General features: G+C 42.5%; 1 protein-coding gene across 1 annotated transcript; it reads right to left on the bottom strand.

The window, feature by feature from the left end:
* Positions 1-1,188: 1,188 nt before the first annotated feature.
* Positions 1,189-16,277, bottom strand: MAJIN (membrane anchored junction protein). Its single transcript, XM_054281252.1, has 10 exons — positions 16,177-16,277; positions 15,841-15,886; positions 14,496-14,571; positions 10,476-10,601; positions 9,128-9,159; positions 8,234-8,343; positions 5,130-5,184; positions 2,270-2,342; positions 2,020-2,164; positions 1,189-1,234 (listed from the first exon to the last, which is right to left on the bottom strand). The coding sequence occupies exons 1-10, from the start codon at positions 16,275-16,277 to the stop codon at positions 1,189-1,191; spliced, it is 810 nt and encodes a 269-aa protein (XP_054137227.1).
* Between the last annotated feature and the right edge of the window lie 486 nt (positions 16,278-16,763).

Consider the following 16,763-nt stretch of genomic DNA (forward strand, 5'->3'; position numbering starts at 1 on the left):
ATGTCAACTTTCATCCATGGCACTGGATCTTAAAGAGACAGTAATAAGTTTGGGCACAGATAAATATGGACTACAATAACATCTTGGGTTACCCAGGAAACATGCTTATTTGAAGTGAGCCAATCTTCCTTCCTGCCCTTTCCCAGGCTCAGCTTGCCCTCAGACTTCTCTCCTCCTGCTCATTACAGCTGCAAGTCATACTCCATGCTACTACCCAAGTGCAGGGTACAGGGTCTGTGTACAGTGTAGGGGCTCTTGCTTTGCCTGTGCTCCCACCTGGCTTCTCTGCAGACTGCAGTCCCTTAAGGGGTGGGAGGGGGTGGCCCTGGCTGGCAGGTGACCCCCCCATCCTGCTGCCCACTCCCACTCCCTCAGGGGGACAGGAGAGAGACTCACAAAGGCATGAGAAAACACTCATGGGTCAAGACACAGACGGTTTAACAACGGAAAGAAGCTCTCTCAGGAAACACTTTCTCATATCACACTGTGGCCAAGGATGGCAGGAAACTCTGGGGACCATTGGGCCCAAGCCCTTCTCCAAGCAGAGTCACCTATAGCCCAGCTCAGGAGGTCGTTCAAGAATGATAGATAATTTAAAAAGCATAAGCATGGCAACAAAAAACTGCCTGAGTGTGGCCTTGGCATGTCTGAAATCTTCAATTCCAACCTCGTCCCATTACATTTTGAATGCATAAGTAATTACCCAAAGTGTAGTGTAGTGGCAATATCTAATGAAAAATGTTCAATTTTGACCCTTTTAAAGCTGTGAAGCATAGTACTGATGTCCATCTAATACTAGAAACCTCTGCTGTTTCTTTGAGGGAAAGAGTATCTTCTACATGGGTAAGTCTGATTAAAATAACACACAGTTCCAAATTGATGCTTGTTTTATTAGAATACCAGATAACATGAAATTCACAATTTATGACACTTAAGCATCAAAATCCTAAAGTTTCTTGCTTTATTCCAAAACCACTAAGATGTGAAGAAAAACCCAACATATTGTTCTAACCCAACATCTTCAGAATGTTACTTTGAAAACATTAGCAAAGTAGAATTTAATTTAAAACATTTAATAGCTGAGATAAGCAATGCATGGAGAAAGGTTTACAATGCTTACAGAAGAAACAGTGCAACCCAATATTCGTACTACAAATCTACCTTTCCACAACAATTAGTACTTCCAGGTCAGTTTTTTCCACCAAAAAGATGTTGTAGTGGCGAAAAGATGATGCTGGGGAAACAGTAACAACAAGAAGAGCACGTTAGACTTAAAATACTTCTCTGAATATCGGGAAAAAAGCTGATTTCTGTGCGGAAGGATAAAATACTAGTATATAACAATAGAGAGGGAAACCGAAAAAAATAGAGGAAACATTGAATAAGTTGTGCACTAATGGTCTGGTCTCAGTCATTAAAGGAATGGCACACTTTACAATTAACAAGGAGTTTTATTTTTGAAAAAAAACCCCAAAAACCAGCAGCTGCCAATATCCACCTGGTTCTGTGCAGTGATGGCTGGCACTCACAGGATCCAGCCTCAGCCGCATGAGAGAACTCCTTTGGCCAGCCAGCAGATGTCTGAACAGTGACACTGATTTCCATTTAAAATGGTGCCTTTGGGAATCAAAGTCCAGATTTGTTCAATGGCCAAATGAAGGTCACATGCAGCTTCATGGGGCTGACAATCTGTCCAGGAAGACCCTTTTAGTTGGCACTTGCAGCTGAGAAAAGCCACTTTGTATAATGGCTGTGATGGAGATTCAGTCACCCTCTCTCATCAGGAGTTTTTTCCCAAAGACAGCTCAGAAGAGGAACATTTAGTGGTAATGCTGCCCCTTAGCATGAGATAAAATGACATCCCTTTTTTTTTGCCTTGGGAGACTTTGGTTTAACCACAGAAAAAATGTCTCCGTCCTTCAAAATTATGGAGAACAACCTGGCACTGCCAGAATCAGCCTTTAACACAGCCTTGGACAGAGCCAGGACTGCCTCTGCTCATCAGGGTAGGATTAGTACCTTCTCCAGAACTGTGAGAGACCTCTTCCTTCTGACTTCATGTTTCCTTTTTTTCCTGTTTGGTCCACTTGCTGCAGCAGCTGCACTGTACCCTCAGCCTGATTGACTGCTCTTTTTTGTTCAAGGGCAAATTCCACAGGCCCGCCTGTAAGAAACAGCAGCAAGAACAAAACCACAACCTCGCTCTCTACACACTCCCTGTGTATCCAGGGCAATGAAACTCAGTGGAAACCAGGAATTCCTTACTCACAGAAACTCAGTTGGTCACAGTCTTTAGTAAGGGATGCTGTGCTGAACTCAAGCTCATTTGCTTTGGAGGAATTCTAAAAGGAAAAGTAACCCAAGAACTATTACATAGTACTAAGTTCTATTGTACAGAGATTTTTGTTAGCCTGCTTCCTAAAAGTATTAAAAAGCAAGGTTTAAGTCTTTGTTGTGTGGTTTCATTTGGGGATTTTTTTCTGTTACAATAAGGACTTTCTTCACCAAGGTATTTTTACACCTCCTTCACCAGGACATTACATAAAGCTGTAATTTATTTAGAAGATTTTAGCATACCAGATAGTGAACTAATAGTAGCTATGGAATAGGCAGAGATTTCAAAAAACATCAACCGAAGAGCTGTGGGAAACGACAGCCCCTGGACAGTGCAGGCCCCTGGAAATTCATCCTTCTAGGACATGGTCCCGGGACACAGACTTAATTCGGAAGGGTCAAAAATGAAATGTTCCAGAAGCAAGAGGTGGGCCAGGAATACCCATTAGGAAGGTGATCAACAACACAAAGTACCACACAAAACAAAATAAGCATATAGAAACACAGCAAAATCAGCAGGTAAGCTTCTAAAAGAGAGTAAACAGGTCCTAATGGTGTTTCCCTTGCACTAATCTCAGAACCATTTTGGTTGGAAAAGCTTTTTAAGATTGAGTCCAGCTGCTAACCCGCCATTGCCAAGGCCGTCACTAAACCATGTCCCCAAATGCCACATCTCAGCTCAGGTTAACACAAAATTCCAAGCCTCTGATGGCCTGAGATCTTTGCAGTTTAGTCTGAGAGCATTAACGAAGTTAGGAAAATTCTCTGGAGTGACAGGCTGAGTCTCTTTATTTGACTCTTACTGGTGAACTGTGTAAGTGAAAAGACATGCAGGTTTGACCACATTCATCCTGACCAGATGTCACCATCACAGGCCTGGGAGACATTTGGATGACAGCTGAAAATGCAGTCTATTGAACAGTCATGTGCTTGTGGAAATTCTTTGCTCCTCATTCCAAATCCAACATCCCTAAGTCGATCCCACACATACTACGTAGACAGATTTCCTTCCTGCTTAATGAAACCCTTCCCTTTTTGAGAAGCATTATGAAATAACAGGTGGATTTGAAACCAAAGCCATACACTGTTGATAAATTGAGAAGAAGCCTTGGAAGAACAACAAGAAAAACTCCAACAAAGTATAGGAGCTACTGACATGTTTTTATCCTAAACCTAATCTTTCTTCTCATCCTGAATTAAAAGAAAAAAACCAAACAAAACCCAAATGGAAAGCATGTCACAGAAATATTTGGCTTTCATCTTCTAAAAATGCGTGTCAGGACTTAAGAAGAGGACTTCTGCCCATGATTTCACACAGTACTTGTGACACCTGACTGGTGTTTATCAACAGAACAGTCTGCGTCCAGACAACCCTCTCAGTTTAACAGTGCCTTAACTAGTGCAATTTCGAGGACAAGTCATGATGTCACAAGCAGCTGTTCCAGAGAAGGTTCTTTTCACCTGGATTGGTATTTACTGAGTTATTTTTATCACAGTCCCAGTTTACCTGGAAAGTGCTCATGACATGCCCTCCCACATTAGTTAACACAAGAAGAACTTAGTGTAACATCTGCCAACTGTCATACTGTTTCTCAGAGTCCAAGCTGCTAACCTGGAGCTCCAGCATTCAAGGACTCTAATGTCTTGAAAACTGTATAAACAACAGAGGAATTCTGATGACATTGATTATATCAAAGTGGAGAACAAAAGAAGCATCTTTCAGAAAATGATCCTTATCTCACCAACAGTGTTTGCTGTACCTGAGGAAAGAAGCCAGAGAGGGCACGTGTAGAGACCTGTCACTTATACTGCAAAGATAAGCAGAGGGGGGTCGGGAAAAGGGATACAAGTTTTACAGACAAATAAACCTGCTTTTTTTAGGTAAGTTACTCTTTACTGAATGCTCCCAAGGAGTTATTAGTCAGTCTTCTTCCTATCCTGCAAATCCAACAAACCTGCCAAAAACCTTGTTCTAAAATAATGTATTGGGCTTCTTTTGTGAGCAAACCCAAGAGAAATGTGTTTGCCTCCTTGAAAAAAATTCTCTTCCAAAAAGCTAGAGAGGGGGAAAAAGCCAGAAAGGTGATAGTGTAGTAGGGATTTGAATTAAATTTAGAATGGGTATCCAGAAAATATATGATGTGCATTTGGAAGGATGTGCAACATCTAGGAGGACACAGCTGTTAAGGTGTGACTAAGAGCAGCTCTATCTGAGCAGGCTTGGAGCCTGTGGGCTAGAAGAAAAAGAATCTTCTCCTCCTAACAAGGTCTTTGGAGAACACAGAGCAACAGCCAATCCCTCCGGAACAATCCTGTCATGAATCTGCCTTCTGGTGACGTAGTGAGAAAAGGCATGGCACTGTTTCAGGAACAGGGTGATGCCTGCACAGCCATCAGCAGAGAGAGGGACACTGGTGGGGAGTGGCACATGGTCACAGCAACGCCAGTGACAAGATGCCAGCACTCACTGTTGGCCCTTTGTGGAGTTCTCCATAAAGGGGCATGTGAGATGACAGACGACTGGAGTCCTGGAGAGAAGGCAGGGCATCCCTCAGGCTCACCTCTCAGAGGCTGAGCTTACCCCCGTGCTTGTAGCTTGACAATCAGAAAAGTTTGCGTAATCTCAAAAAAAATGTAACTCATCCCTTTGTTAAGTCTCGTGAGGAGTCAAAAATGATGAGGGCGATGCAGGGAAAAAGGGGACAAATTACCTGCAGGCATTTTTATGCTTGCCACTGTAAGGGTCCAGGACTAAATAGGTGATGTTGTTTCTTTCTGAATTTTCTGTAGCTTACCTTTTCAAATCCTTGCTCTGCTTTACTCATGTGGTGAACACAGTCAGCTCCAGTTCTAAAGAAAAGTAAGTAAAAACTGAGTTTACAAAAAGGAAGCAGCCACTCCAAGTACTTCACTAGAAACAAGGACTTTAGTAGACTCTACTCAACAAGATATATACCCTTAATCTATATTTGTACTCATGTTTCAAAGTCTTCCTTAAAAATGAAAATATGCACTCATTCTGCTTTTCTGCTGTTGGGAAGGATGAAAGTTTGACAAGAAAATCTCACAGACATGTATGCTTGGCAGAAAGGTTTTTAAATGTAGAGTCTGATGAAGGAATAGAGATGGAAGCAAATTTTGATATAGAAGAAAAGAATTGCTGAGCCAGTCTTACTGGATAAACAAGAAGGCAAAGGGGTTAGTCAGAAGGGGTTTTTATGACTTAGAGCAAAGGATAAACCCACCTCAAACAAGATCTTTTTACCAAGCAGAAAGATAGCACAGGCAAACAAGTCAGCAAAGTTGCAAGTAGAAAAAAGGTCTCAGAATTTTCCACTGCAAGAAAACTGAAAAACAACTTCTAGCTTAGACTGTAATGTACTGACTTTTAGTGATTGGAGAATAGTAACATGAATATGGTAATTACAGTAGTTATGACAGGCTATAGATAATAGTTAAGGTATAGATTGGTTCTACTGTACTAAGATGCTAAGCAAAGAAGAGTATATAATACAATGTAAACAAAACCAAAGGGTCTCCAGGCCTGCCTGCAGCTGGGGCTGACAGCTGTAGGCACAGGCTCTGTCACCCACAATCTTGGACTGCTGTAACATCTTGGATGGAATAAACTGCATTTTGGAGAGCTGCCTGGAGTCCCTCATCTCTCATTTAGGCTCTTACATTCTACGATGAAAAACAAGCAGTTAAAGAGAAAAAGCTTTACCTGAATAGGGGGATGAGCAGAGAGTTGAGAAAGCTTGTGAATCCTACAAGGTTACAAGGGCAGGTAGTAAAGAACCACAGAAAGATCTTGCAAGACTTGGTCATGGGGCATTAAAATGGCAGAGGAAACTCCATATGGGGAAGTATGAAGGGATGCATGTGCAGAAAAACCACCCTGGCTTCACTTGAGGTGATCAGAATCACTGGGAGTGCCACTTGGAGATTCTGATTTCTCAACACTCAGTAGCACCCCAAGAAAATCCAAATTCCCCAAGACAATTTAGGAGCAAAAGAGATTGCCCAGAAAGAAGAGAAGACAGAGAGCTGGTCTCATTGCAGCAGACACACTCCTTCCTGGGGCAGGGAAGATGCTCAGCCTGAATGAGCTCTTCAATCTAACAGTCTAACCGGAAAAAATGACAGAAGGCTTGAAGCTAGTGCTCACCAATTTGATTTTGAATTCAAGCATACACTTAAGAATTACAGATTGTTCTAATCATAACTGCTGTGGCAAGATTCAGGACCTAAAGAGAACTGCCAGACTGGATCATGAAATAGCCCTTTTTGACCTTGTATTTTATTAATCTACAACTTGTGTCTTTGGCTAAAAGAAATAAAATTCTGAATCCTGGGCTCATTCCTCCCTCATATTCAACACCTGTACTGTGAGTAGAAACAGACATGGGGGATAGGGGTGGGATTAAAGGAGTACATTTGCATGAGCAGGAAAAGAACTGGCTTCAGACTTTGTTAATATCTCTGCATGAAACATGCTTGGGAATTGGGTAGGATATAAGGCACCAAGGTAGATGATTGGATATAGTCTGTACATGGGAGGGGAAAGGTGCGCACTGATGGATCCAGGACTGTTTGCCACAAACTTGTGAGGATTCAGCATAGGTATAGATTTTCTTCTTTTAAAAAAATACACTCTAAGAAGAAAGAAGTCTGCCAGCCTGTAAGTAACTGGATATCTGAGAGGTAGTCAAGAACTAAGCACAAGGTTCACCAAGAGCCAGCCCTGTACCCTCATGCGGAAGAGTGATTCAGCTGAGCTGACTGATTCACCCTGACCTGAATTAGGCAGAGCTCTGCCAAACCTCTGCCCTCAAGCAGTGATCTCTCCCCTCTGCTCAAGGCTGCTGAGACCCCTCTGCCCCAGTATGGACTGAAAGCCCCAGCACATGAGTGGGACTCACAGCAAAGGGCCAGATGCAAACATGATGATGAGATTGGGGAATTTTTTTTCAAGTGGAGAAGCTTTAAGAGACGAGGCTGTTTAGCCTGGAGAAGGCTTGGATGGGATCTTACCAATGTACACCTGATGGGAGGAAATGAAAAACAGAGAGCCAGACTCTCCTCAACCTTCTTGTTTTCTGGCAGGACAAGAGGTAAATGGCACAGACTGCAAAACATGAAATTAAATTTGAACACAAGAAAAACCTTTTTGACTGGAATTGTGGTCATACACTGCAAGTGGCTCTCCACAGTTGTGGTGGTTCCACCCTCACAGTCTACTCAAGACCTGAGGGAACTTGCTTTGGGTGACCTTGCTTGAGCAGAAGGGGTCTGAACCTTGATATCAAAGGACCTGTCCAACCTCAACCATTCTGTAAAATCCAGTGACAGAGATCTACTTGGAAATCACCATGAGAAGTTTAGCTACTGAAGAAATATGGTGAAGTTGTGTGAGAATACTCACATAATGCATGCAATTTCATGAGACTTTAAAGCACTTGGAAAAGAGCAAGTTCCAAGGTGTTGCCATCAGCCTCAAGCCAAGAGGGCAGCATTTATCAGCTGACTCAATGGAGCAGGCTGGGAGGCAGGTGGAAAACTGCTTCCAGTTCTTCCCTTGCTGTCCTGAACTCAGGTGTGTAAGCCAGTGCACTGCTCTGTCTGGCCGCTGAGCTATCACCTCACTGTGACTCAAAAGGTGATGTGAACACAGAGGAGTTAAACAGGCAGAGCTCTGGTCAATAGTATGGGAACTTGGAAAGTACGGGACCGCTTTTTTCCCAATATGAGCAATGATGCTTAGATTCTGTTAGCCAAGGAAGAAAAGGAAGAAGGAAAATGGGGCAAAGGATTGCACAGAAATGAAGCATGAAGAAGGTACAAGAGACATTAAGAATATTAGTATGTGTCCTGGGAGACTCTTTTGCAGTCAACTTACCTGTCCATACAGGACTGTGGGCATGAGGTATCATCTCTGATTTCCACTCTTCTCCTCTTCACTGCTTCTTTCATTGCAGTACTTTCTGACATTTCATTTCTTTTCCTGACCTTCAAAGGATTGCAAGTTTGGTATTGGTAACAATTGATTTTGACTTTTCTATTTTAGAACAAAATTCCTAGTTGAAGTACATTCATATTTTGCAAAAATTGTTCCTGCTTATACTCTGAAAACAAATAAAAAAAGGATTCAAGACTAAAACAAGCACTGGGAGGTCAGCCAGAGAATTATGCTCAATAGTTTTAAACAAAGTATTTCTTTCTAGGGACATCCTATTTCGTCCATTTTCAGAGGACTGCCAAGGAATGTAAATAGCAGGAATGCAGAGATAGAAAAAATTCTTTAGGGGAATTTGGACACTTCCTTGGGGGAATTTGGATTTGAATTATTCTTCATTAATTCACTTCAGACACTTACCTATATTGAAAATAATCCTATCCTGAACTCTCATTACACAAAAACTTCTCAAATGAGCATAACTTTGCTGTTTATGACACATTACCTAGGGAACTTAATTACTCAGAAATATCAACCTCACAGATCCTTCCAGTGATGAAAACACTGGACAGCTCACTCAGTCAGGCTTGCAGAAAATCCGTAGAACTGAAGGCAGCAGGCTCTTAGGTCCTGATACAGGACTGCTTTCCAAGCTCAGCAGAACTGTCAGAAGAATGTCTCTCCCCTTGGTTCTGCATGAGAATTCGGTGCCACTTTACACTGCCTAACTCCTAGTGGTAGGAGAACTCTAGCATTGCCTAAAGGCATAGATTCTGTTTCTCAAGAATACTTAGAACATATATTAAACAACAAAATAAAACCAAATGCACAACTTACAAGCTCATCACTGCCCTTGTTTACTTCTTTACCTGCAACAGAAGTATAAAACTTGGTGAATATTTGGACTCAACTTTCTTTAACCAACTGAAAAGTATATTTTTGCACTGCAATTTCTCTTCCAGGAGCAAGATAAACTACTGTGAAACAGTCTGGACCTGCATATGATACACTGAAATAGAAAACGTTCAACTACAGCTCTTTCTGAACTGGAATTCCTGGCTATGAACACCAGATATCATTGGGATGGGACAACTGCTTGTATGAAAGAAGTCAAAGGTATCTTCAGAAGAGAAGGGCCTGAAAAACAGTTAGCATCTCGCTGTGCTTTGGGCACCAGATGGAAGATGAAAGGACATCTGGATCACAGCCTCTAGAGAATACTGGCCAGCTGTAGGATGTATGGGATTCACACATATTTCCCTGACGAAAAATCCCCACCAAGAGAAATGTGAGACTTCAAGTCTGAAAGTAACAGTGCCTTACACTGCTCCTAATTTCAGAATAGCAATGCTGTACAACTATCTGGATAAGGCAATTAAATACTGCAGCAGGTGTGCAGGGAAGTGAGTGAACTCTCCATGGTTAGAAGTCTTTACATCCAGACATGGTACGTTTGATAGGAAATGCAAATAGGCGAGACTAAGAAAGTTGGCCATCTTATAAAGATCCCATTATCTGCTAGGCAGTCATTAAAGAAAAACAGTAAGTTTTTCCAGAGACTGATAATCACAGCAGGAAACACTTTAAATACTCAGTTTTCACATCAGGGGAGTTTTAATGTAGAGTCCCACAGAGTCCTTAGCTGTGGCTTGAGGTTGTTCAGAAAATTCGTAGAAAACCTGGAAACTGAGACACTGTTGAGGTGAAAATGTTGGCTAATTGTATAAAAGATATTATTAACATGATTACTATCATTTGTTTTTTACAAAAATCTATTATTTCTTTAGGAACATAGCAACAAAGAGTGTGATTTTCTATGTCAACAAATGTAGTCATGCACAAGGAAGAAAAACATGTGTCCCATATACATTTATGTGCTGGCTCCAGCCCACTGACTGACATAAAAAAATGAAGGTTGGGAGCCACTGGGCATAGCTTCATGAAAATACCAGCTAAAGAGTCACCAGTGGTTGGAAAGACAAAGGGGAATTCAGGGAATTTTAGACAAGCAATATGAGACAGTAAGGAACACCCTCTTAAGCACTATTTCAAACTCATGGTACAGGCATCCCACATGCAGTTTTGCTCTCTCCGATTCAGATACAGTGACAAAGGAAAAGAGAAAAGCAAGACATAGATCATAGATGTTTACAGAAATTACCCAAACATAATCACAGTGACTTACCACAAGATATATTTTGCTGAAATGAGTTCAATTCTAGATACAGCGTACAAATGTAGGGATAAGGCATGAGATGGACATTCTCATGTTTGAATTTCATTTTTGATACTCGCTCCCATTTACTCAAATCTGAGAAGAATGGTAAGACCAAAAAACACAACACTAGCATTTCAAGGAAACATGAGTCCTGAAAATGTCTTCTAAAGCTTCAGAAATCACAGCACACTGTACATGTGCACAAGGGAGCAAATACAACCTGTTCTATGAACTTGTGAAACTGCACTAGTAACACACTACAGGAAACACTTATCCATTTTTATTTATCCACACTGTCCCATCAGTCACCTGTATTAACAGTGTTCTGTTCCCTTAACTGTGCTTGCCTTCAGTACTAACACCCTCCTGAAAAAGCTAACCCATGGCCTTCCAAACCTATAAATGAAAAAAAAAACAACCCTTCAACAGTCTTTCTAATTAAAAAGGAATTATTTTAAAATTTTATTTAAAAATTAAAAAGGATTTGGATTCATAGAAGCAGCACGTCCGGGTTTGAAAGGGAAGTGAGTTTTTCAGGATGCTGTGGTCAGACCAATAGGTGCTCAGATTTGAACATTGGCACCTGGTGTGGCCACTGAGAACATGGATACGCCTCTGAGAACACGGGGTTAAAAGCAGAGAACTCAGGGGGAAGGTCTCTTGGGTTCCGTCCATGAAGGAGGTCAGAGCTGCCCTGCCTGGCTGCGGGCTGGGAGGGAGAGGGGAAGCTATGTGGCCGAGTGAGGTGAGCCGGGCCTTGGACTGAGAAGGGAGGTGATGGTCCCTGAAGGATGGAAGGGTGGAGGAGCACTGAGAGACATTGGGCAGCCCCTCCCCTCCCCCAGGAGAGAGAGAGAGACAGAGCCGGTGCCTGTGCCTGTGCCAGCTTGAAATTTGATAGTATGGCCAGCTGAGAAGGAAAAGGGGGGGGGGTACAGCAAGATGGTGCCCGGCAGGGCAGCGTGGGAGTTCTGGACAGGCAGAGCCTGAGATTTTTAACCCTTTTCTTGGGTGATGGAAACCTTACAAAGGCTGATCCTCCTGGAGTTGAATGAGAAGAGAGATAGAGATGAGATAAGAGGAAATAGGCCAATGTGATGCAAGTTTGTGCAAGTGAAAGATGTCCAAGAGAAGTTGAGAAGAATCCTAGGTGGGAGGAGATGATGGAGTGGCCTTTGGCTGGACTTGTATAGCCATGGATAGAACCATTTTTCCTGTGACACAGAGACTGCATTTAGCAGGAGGCAATGGCTTGGAACCAAGAGAGTGCAGTGATGTTATAAGAAGGAGTGCATGAACAGAGACGAGGTGAGGAGGGTGGTGGTGAGGAGGGTGGTGGTGTCCTCCATCTTCAGGGAAGAAGAAGATCTCTGTTCTCGAGACCCCCTCGGCCCAACGGGGTGAAATTTGGGGGGGACAGGTGTCCCAAAAGTGAGGGACTGTGCTTTTTTTTGGAATTGGGCAAAGCATCCTCAAAAGGGGAACCTCAGAAGCAGCTCTGGTCTGTGTGCAGTGGTGAGAGCACTGGGCATGGAAGGAAGGTGTCACAATGGCAGATGATCTCCAGGTGGTGCCACATGTGACATGGAAACACAAGAGGTCTCAAATGTGTTCCCAGGGGAAGCCTATGGTACAAGAGGGACTCCTCTCTCCTTGATGAACCAAGAATTATCTAAAGGGTGGTGATGGACTGAGAGTTGGTGATCTGAGGGGTACTAACGGAATTGAGAATCCAAGGTTCTGTACTACTGTAATGTATTGGAAATTTGGTGGGGGGAGGAGGAATGTTTTTAGAGGGTTTTCATTCTGAGTTCTGTGTGTGGTTTTTTTTTATATAGCTGTAGGTTAATAAAGTTTTTTTTCTTTATTTCTAAGTTGGAGCCTGCTTTGCTGTATTCCTGGTCCCATCTCACAGCAGACACCAGGGAGAATATATTTTCATGGGGGCACTGACATTGCACCAGTGTCAAACCATGACACAACATCATTAAATTTACTTCACAGTTCAAAACAGGGGAAAAAAGATAATTGACATGACAGCCATTCCTTCATGTGAGTGCAGTTCTGACATGCAGGAGCTTCTGCTTGGAAGGTCAAATGGTGCTGGACATAAGTCTCCTTACACACCTCTGATCTCAGGGTGAAATGAATACTGTTAGTCCTCATTTGCTAGGAGAAACTAATGTCTTGGGGACAGAAGACGATGAAACATTGATACAATCGGTTCCTTTCAGGACTGAAACTGCCTGATTTTTAGCTTGAGGGACTCATCATCGGGGATTAACAAAGACACTGTCACTCTGCAGAGAGGAGCCCGACACACCAACTGTCAGACAACCCCTCATGCCAGGCCTCTGAGCTCACAGTTCTCTTCCAGGCCCAGTGCTGGCTGAGCATGTGGATGGACTTACAAGTTCTAGAAATACAAGTTTGTAAACCAAACACTCTTCAATACACAGACAGAACTGGTTGAGCTTTAGAGCAAACTAATAAAGTTGGTTGGATTGGGTGTCTTCTGTATAATGATGCTCTTGGCTACCTTATCTTCTTGACTAACATAAGTAAGTTGCTGTCATATGTACCTGCTTCGGACAGAGAAAAAGGATGGCCTCATTTCTCATTCAATTATGCCTGCTATTAGGAGGCATAATGTAGTCTTCTAAGACAGGAGGGGAATGCCTCAGAGGTTTTCATTACTCCAGGGCACTCAGAATCACAGGAAGTGATGCCAGATCTGATCCAAAAATGGACACACCTTTAGGACTGGAAAACTAACATTTAACTGGATTACTTTTCTCTTCAACAAAAGTCTCAGGAGAGTAAATTCTCAACCTAATACACAACAGCAACTACTAAGAGAAATACTAACAGTTACCATCTCTTTTATCAAGTGACTGTCACTTTAAATTAAAAATCTGCAGAACATGTAGCAAACATGACTAAATTCTGTCCAGTTGCCCAAGCCAGAAGAAAAAAAATGAAGGCCACTTATGTATTCTGATGATAGAACACCTAGAAAGAGGAGAGCCTGTAGTACAGCCACTAGCTAGAATAATCCAATCTCAAATGCCTCAGCACTTCTGTATCAAAAGTGAAATCCTGGGAAACTACACTCCTCAAAACCTGTGCTTCTATATGACTATGCTGTGCAATTGCACACAGCTTTTACAGCACTGTCTGTGGACAGCAGGCCAGACTGACAGCAGCTCAATGCCTCTGCAAACTTTAGGGAAGACAGAAAAGATCTGCTGACTGGTCCCATAGGGGTGAGAGGCATGAGTGCAGTAAAGCGAATACTGTGCCAATGACATTTGCTTCACAATTGTTTCTAGGCTTCAAGGACTGAAGAGGGAACCAGGATAACTGGATGACAATCCTGCAGGCTTTGTGTGTTTAAAAGCCTGTCTGGACTTCCAATTATCTTAGCTCAACTACTGCTTCTTGTAAAGCTCACTCTGTGAGGTACTTTTGGCTTTTCTCAGCCATCTCTGTGGAGACATGAGTGCAGATTCACACTTGCTCCAATCTTCCATCCCCAAAGGCTCATGGTGGTTTAACCTTGAGGGACCTAACAAAAACAAATATGTGAGTTTCCCTGCTCATGAGACAGCATTGTTGGGCCTGTAAGGAGTGTTTTACATTCCACGAACCTTTGGGAAAAATGCACCGGCTGTGCTTCTGAGCACATGAGATGGGCTTCCTGGCACTTTATGTATACCTTTGTTTGCTCTGGCTAAACCTGATTTGGAACACAGGGCTGTTTGGATGAAAACACTGCAAAACACTCTTGTCACATCAGTTCTCTGGTGAAGGCAACACCTGAGGTGCTCACAATACCTTCAGCCAATGTCAAACTGCAAAGATTGAAGTAGTACTACTCCAGCTAAAGAACTACACACTCCTACACATAAATGTTGACTTATGCAATGCCCAAAAGATACAAGCCATTGAATCTTTTTTTTTTTATGAGTAGGACAGAAAGGATACATGGAAAGATGGTGAAGTGGTCTGTAGAAAATGGATGTAAATCATCAAGATTTCCAAGGATTACTCGAATCACTTCCTGGAGAGGCCAAAAAATAAACAAAGGAAAAATATTAAAAACATAGTGACAATTCCACTGTCAAGTACACTTTCAAGACTTGGGGAAAAATTAACATTACTTTACAGTTTGCATGAATTGTGGAAGACCAGGTTCTAGATATTCTGCCTTTCTTCCTCCCCTTCTTCTCCCCACTCCCTCTCACCATTTTAGAGTGTACTACACTGACAGACTCATAGAAATTTAGGTGAATGAGTACCTTAATCTTGAATTAAAATAGAAGAATTACTATGGAAAATGGGGGTGTGCTTTTAAATTTAAGGAGTGTAATTTAATTTTTCCAGCAAAACACACACAGCATTTACTTACTCCTCTTTCTCTGAATATTGACCCAAATCAGTTATAAGGCAAATGCAGTTAAGCCCCAACAAACTCCTCTACAAACACAAAACATTTTCTAGTAATACCTTTCAACATTTTCAAAAGTTAAAAAAATTATACTTCTTCATATAAATTAAAATCAGCACATTTCCTTCATTAAGGTTTTCAATGCCATTACTTTACTTTGAAGTTTTTTAGAAATTAAGTAATAGGGAGGAGCATTTTTAAGCAGGCAGTATATTTGTTTCAATTTCTTAGAAATGGCAGGGGCCTTCTTCTGTGTCAGGAAGAAGATGACAACAACACAACTCATCCATTGTAACCATCAGTTTGTGCTTGGACACAAAGCAATGGCATCATTAAAAGAACACTCATTGGTTCAACAGTTGCAAGGAAAGCACATGCAATTTAGCATTTGATTAGCCTCCATCGAGCCAGCTCACCATACTGCCACAGCTCCTGAAAAACCAAGACGGATTAACAGCTAAGTCAAGTCTGACAACTTGAAAGTTTCGAGGTTGAGACTGAAATCCTGGGAAAGAGCTCCTGCAAGAATGACTCTGAAGAGGAATCAGACAGGAATTGGGTGCGACTAGCTCAAGAAAGAGGAGTTTCCCTTTGTCCAATTTCAACAGTCAGTAGCTTCTTTGGAATATTTCAAACAAAAGCATGACTCTTCTGCACTAAATTTTGCCTGTTGAGGAACATTTTTCATTTGTGTGTTTGTTTTTGGTTTTTTTTTGTTTTTTTTTTTCATGCTCAGATTCTCCAGGGAAGTTTCCCCTATGTTCCCCATTGCTCACACTTGAAATGCTGCATTTGACACAATGTTCTCAGTCCTGTAACAACCATATTATTTGTTTAGACTAACACCCATCTGAAGTCCTATGGACCTGCCTCAGCTCCTACCTCCGACTCCTTGGCAGCGCTTTCAGTGAGACTGAGATTGGGAGAGCTGTGAAACAAAGAGAGAATTGGAACCATCCCAGTCAAAATGCAATGAAGTTACATTTCAAGTAAGAGTTTAAACAGAAACAAAAGATAATTTCCACTGAACAGGAAAAAATACTTAGTGGGCAGATTAATTCCTAACCTATTACTCTTAAAAAACATCCCTTGTTCACAAGGATTGTTCTGTGTGACCCTTCTATCCACCTGCGTTTTGTTTTTTAAGGTTGTGTATTAACTCACTGCCACATGCAGCCAACAAACAGCAGACTGACTTCTTGGCTTTAACACACATACCTGTTGAAGTTGCCATACCGGATTTTAAATTTGTACACATGCCTGCCAGCATGAAGAAATCTTGTTTCGGGCAATGGATAGGTGAATGGTTTCAACGACATCTCTCTCTCTCCCTGAATGCCAGACTAGGAAAGCAGGACAGTCAAAGGTTAATTCCTAAAACCCCTCACCACATCTCTTTCTGTCGTATGGAAAGATTATATGCAGTTTTTCTTCCAGGGGACATTTGCAGAGAGAACTCTCCTACCAGTCAGCAAACGGCTGATCTGAGTGTCCCGTGTCAATAGCGCTGTGTTTTTGAGCAGGATCCGAGGACAGGCCTAGAGCAGACGGTCACCTCGTCTTCAGCTGCACTGCCCTGCAATTGCCTCTGCCGAGGTCCCTGAAGCTCTACGGGACTCGTGCTACGGGGATGGCGAGCCTCCTTTCCGCCCCCCGCCCCCGCCCCCGACTCCTCCGCGTAGCCCTGTGGGGCCCGTGACCGGCACCAGATGCGAAGGAAGCCGTGGATCCTGGCTACCCCCGAGAGTCCGGCCCGCAAGAACTCATTGCTCTCCACTCCACCGCACGTCCCCGGTGCCCCCCAG

This window comes from Melozone crissalis, unplaced genomic scaffold (assembly GCF_028551555.1).
Source record: "Melozone crissalis strain CALT ecotype California unplaced genomic scaffold, PUWL_Pcris_2 ptg000029l_1, whole genome shotgun sequence".
In the NCBI taxonomy this organism is placed as follows: Eukaryota; Metazoa; Chordata; class Aves; order Passeriformes; family Passerellidae; genus Melozone; species Melozone crissalis.

Coding starts and splice junctions, on each gene's coding strand:
- MAJIN (XM_054281252.1), bottom strand. CDS start 16,277: ATGTCGTTGAAACCATTCACCTATCCATTGCCCGAAACAAGATTTCTT. Junction 14,572..15,840: donor GCGCTGCCAAGGAGTCGGAG/GTAGGAGCTGAG, acceptor TGGCCTCTCCAG/GAAGTGATTCGAGTAATCCT. Junction 5,185..8,233: donor CCACAGTCCTGTATGGACAG/GTAAGTTGACTG, acceptor ACTTTTCTTTAG/AACTGGAGCTGACTGTGTTC.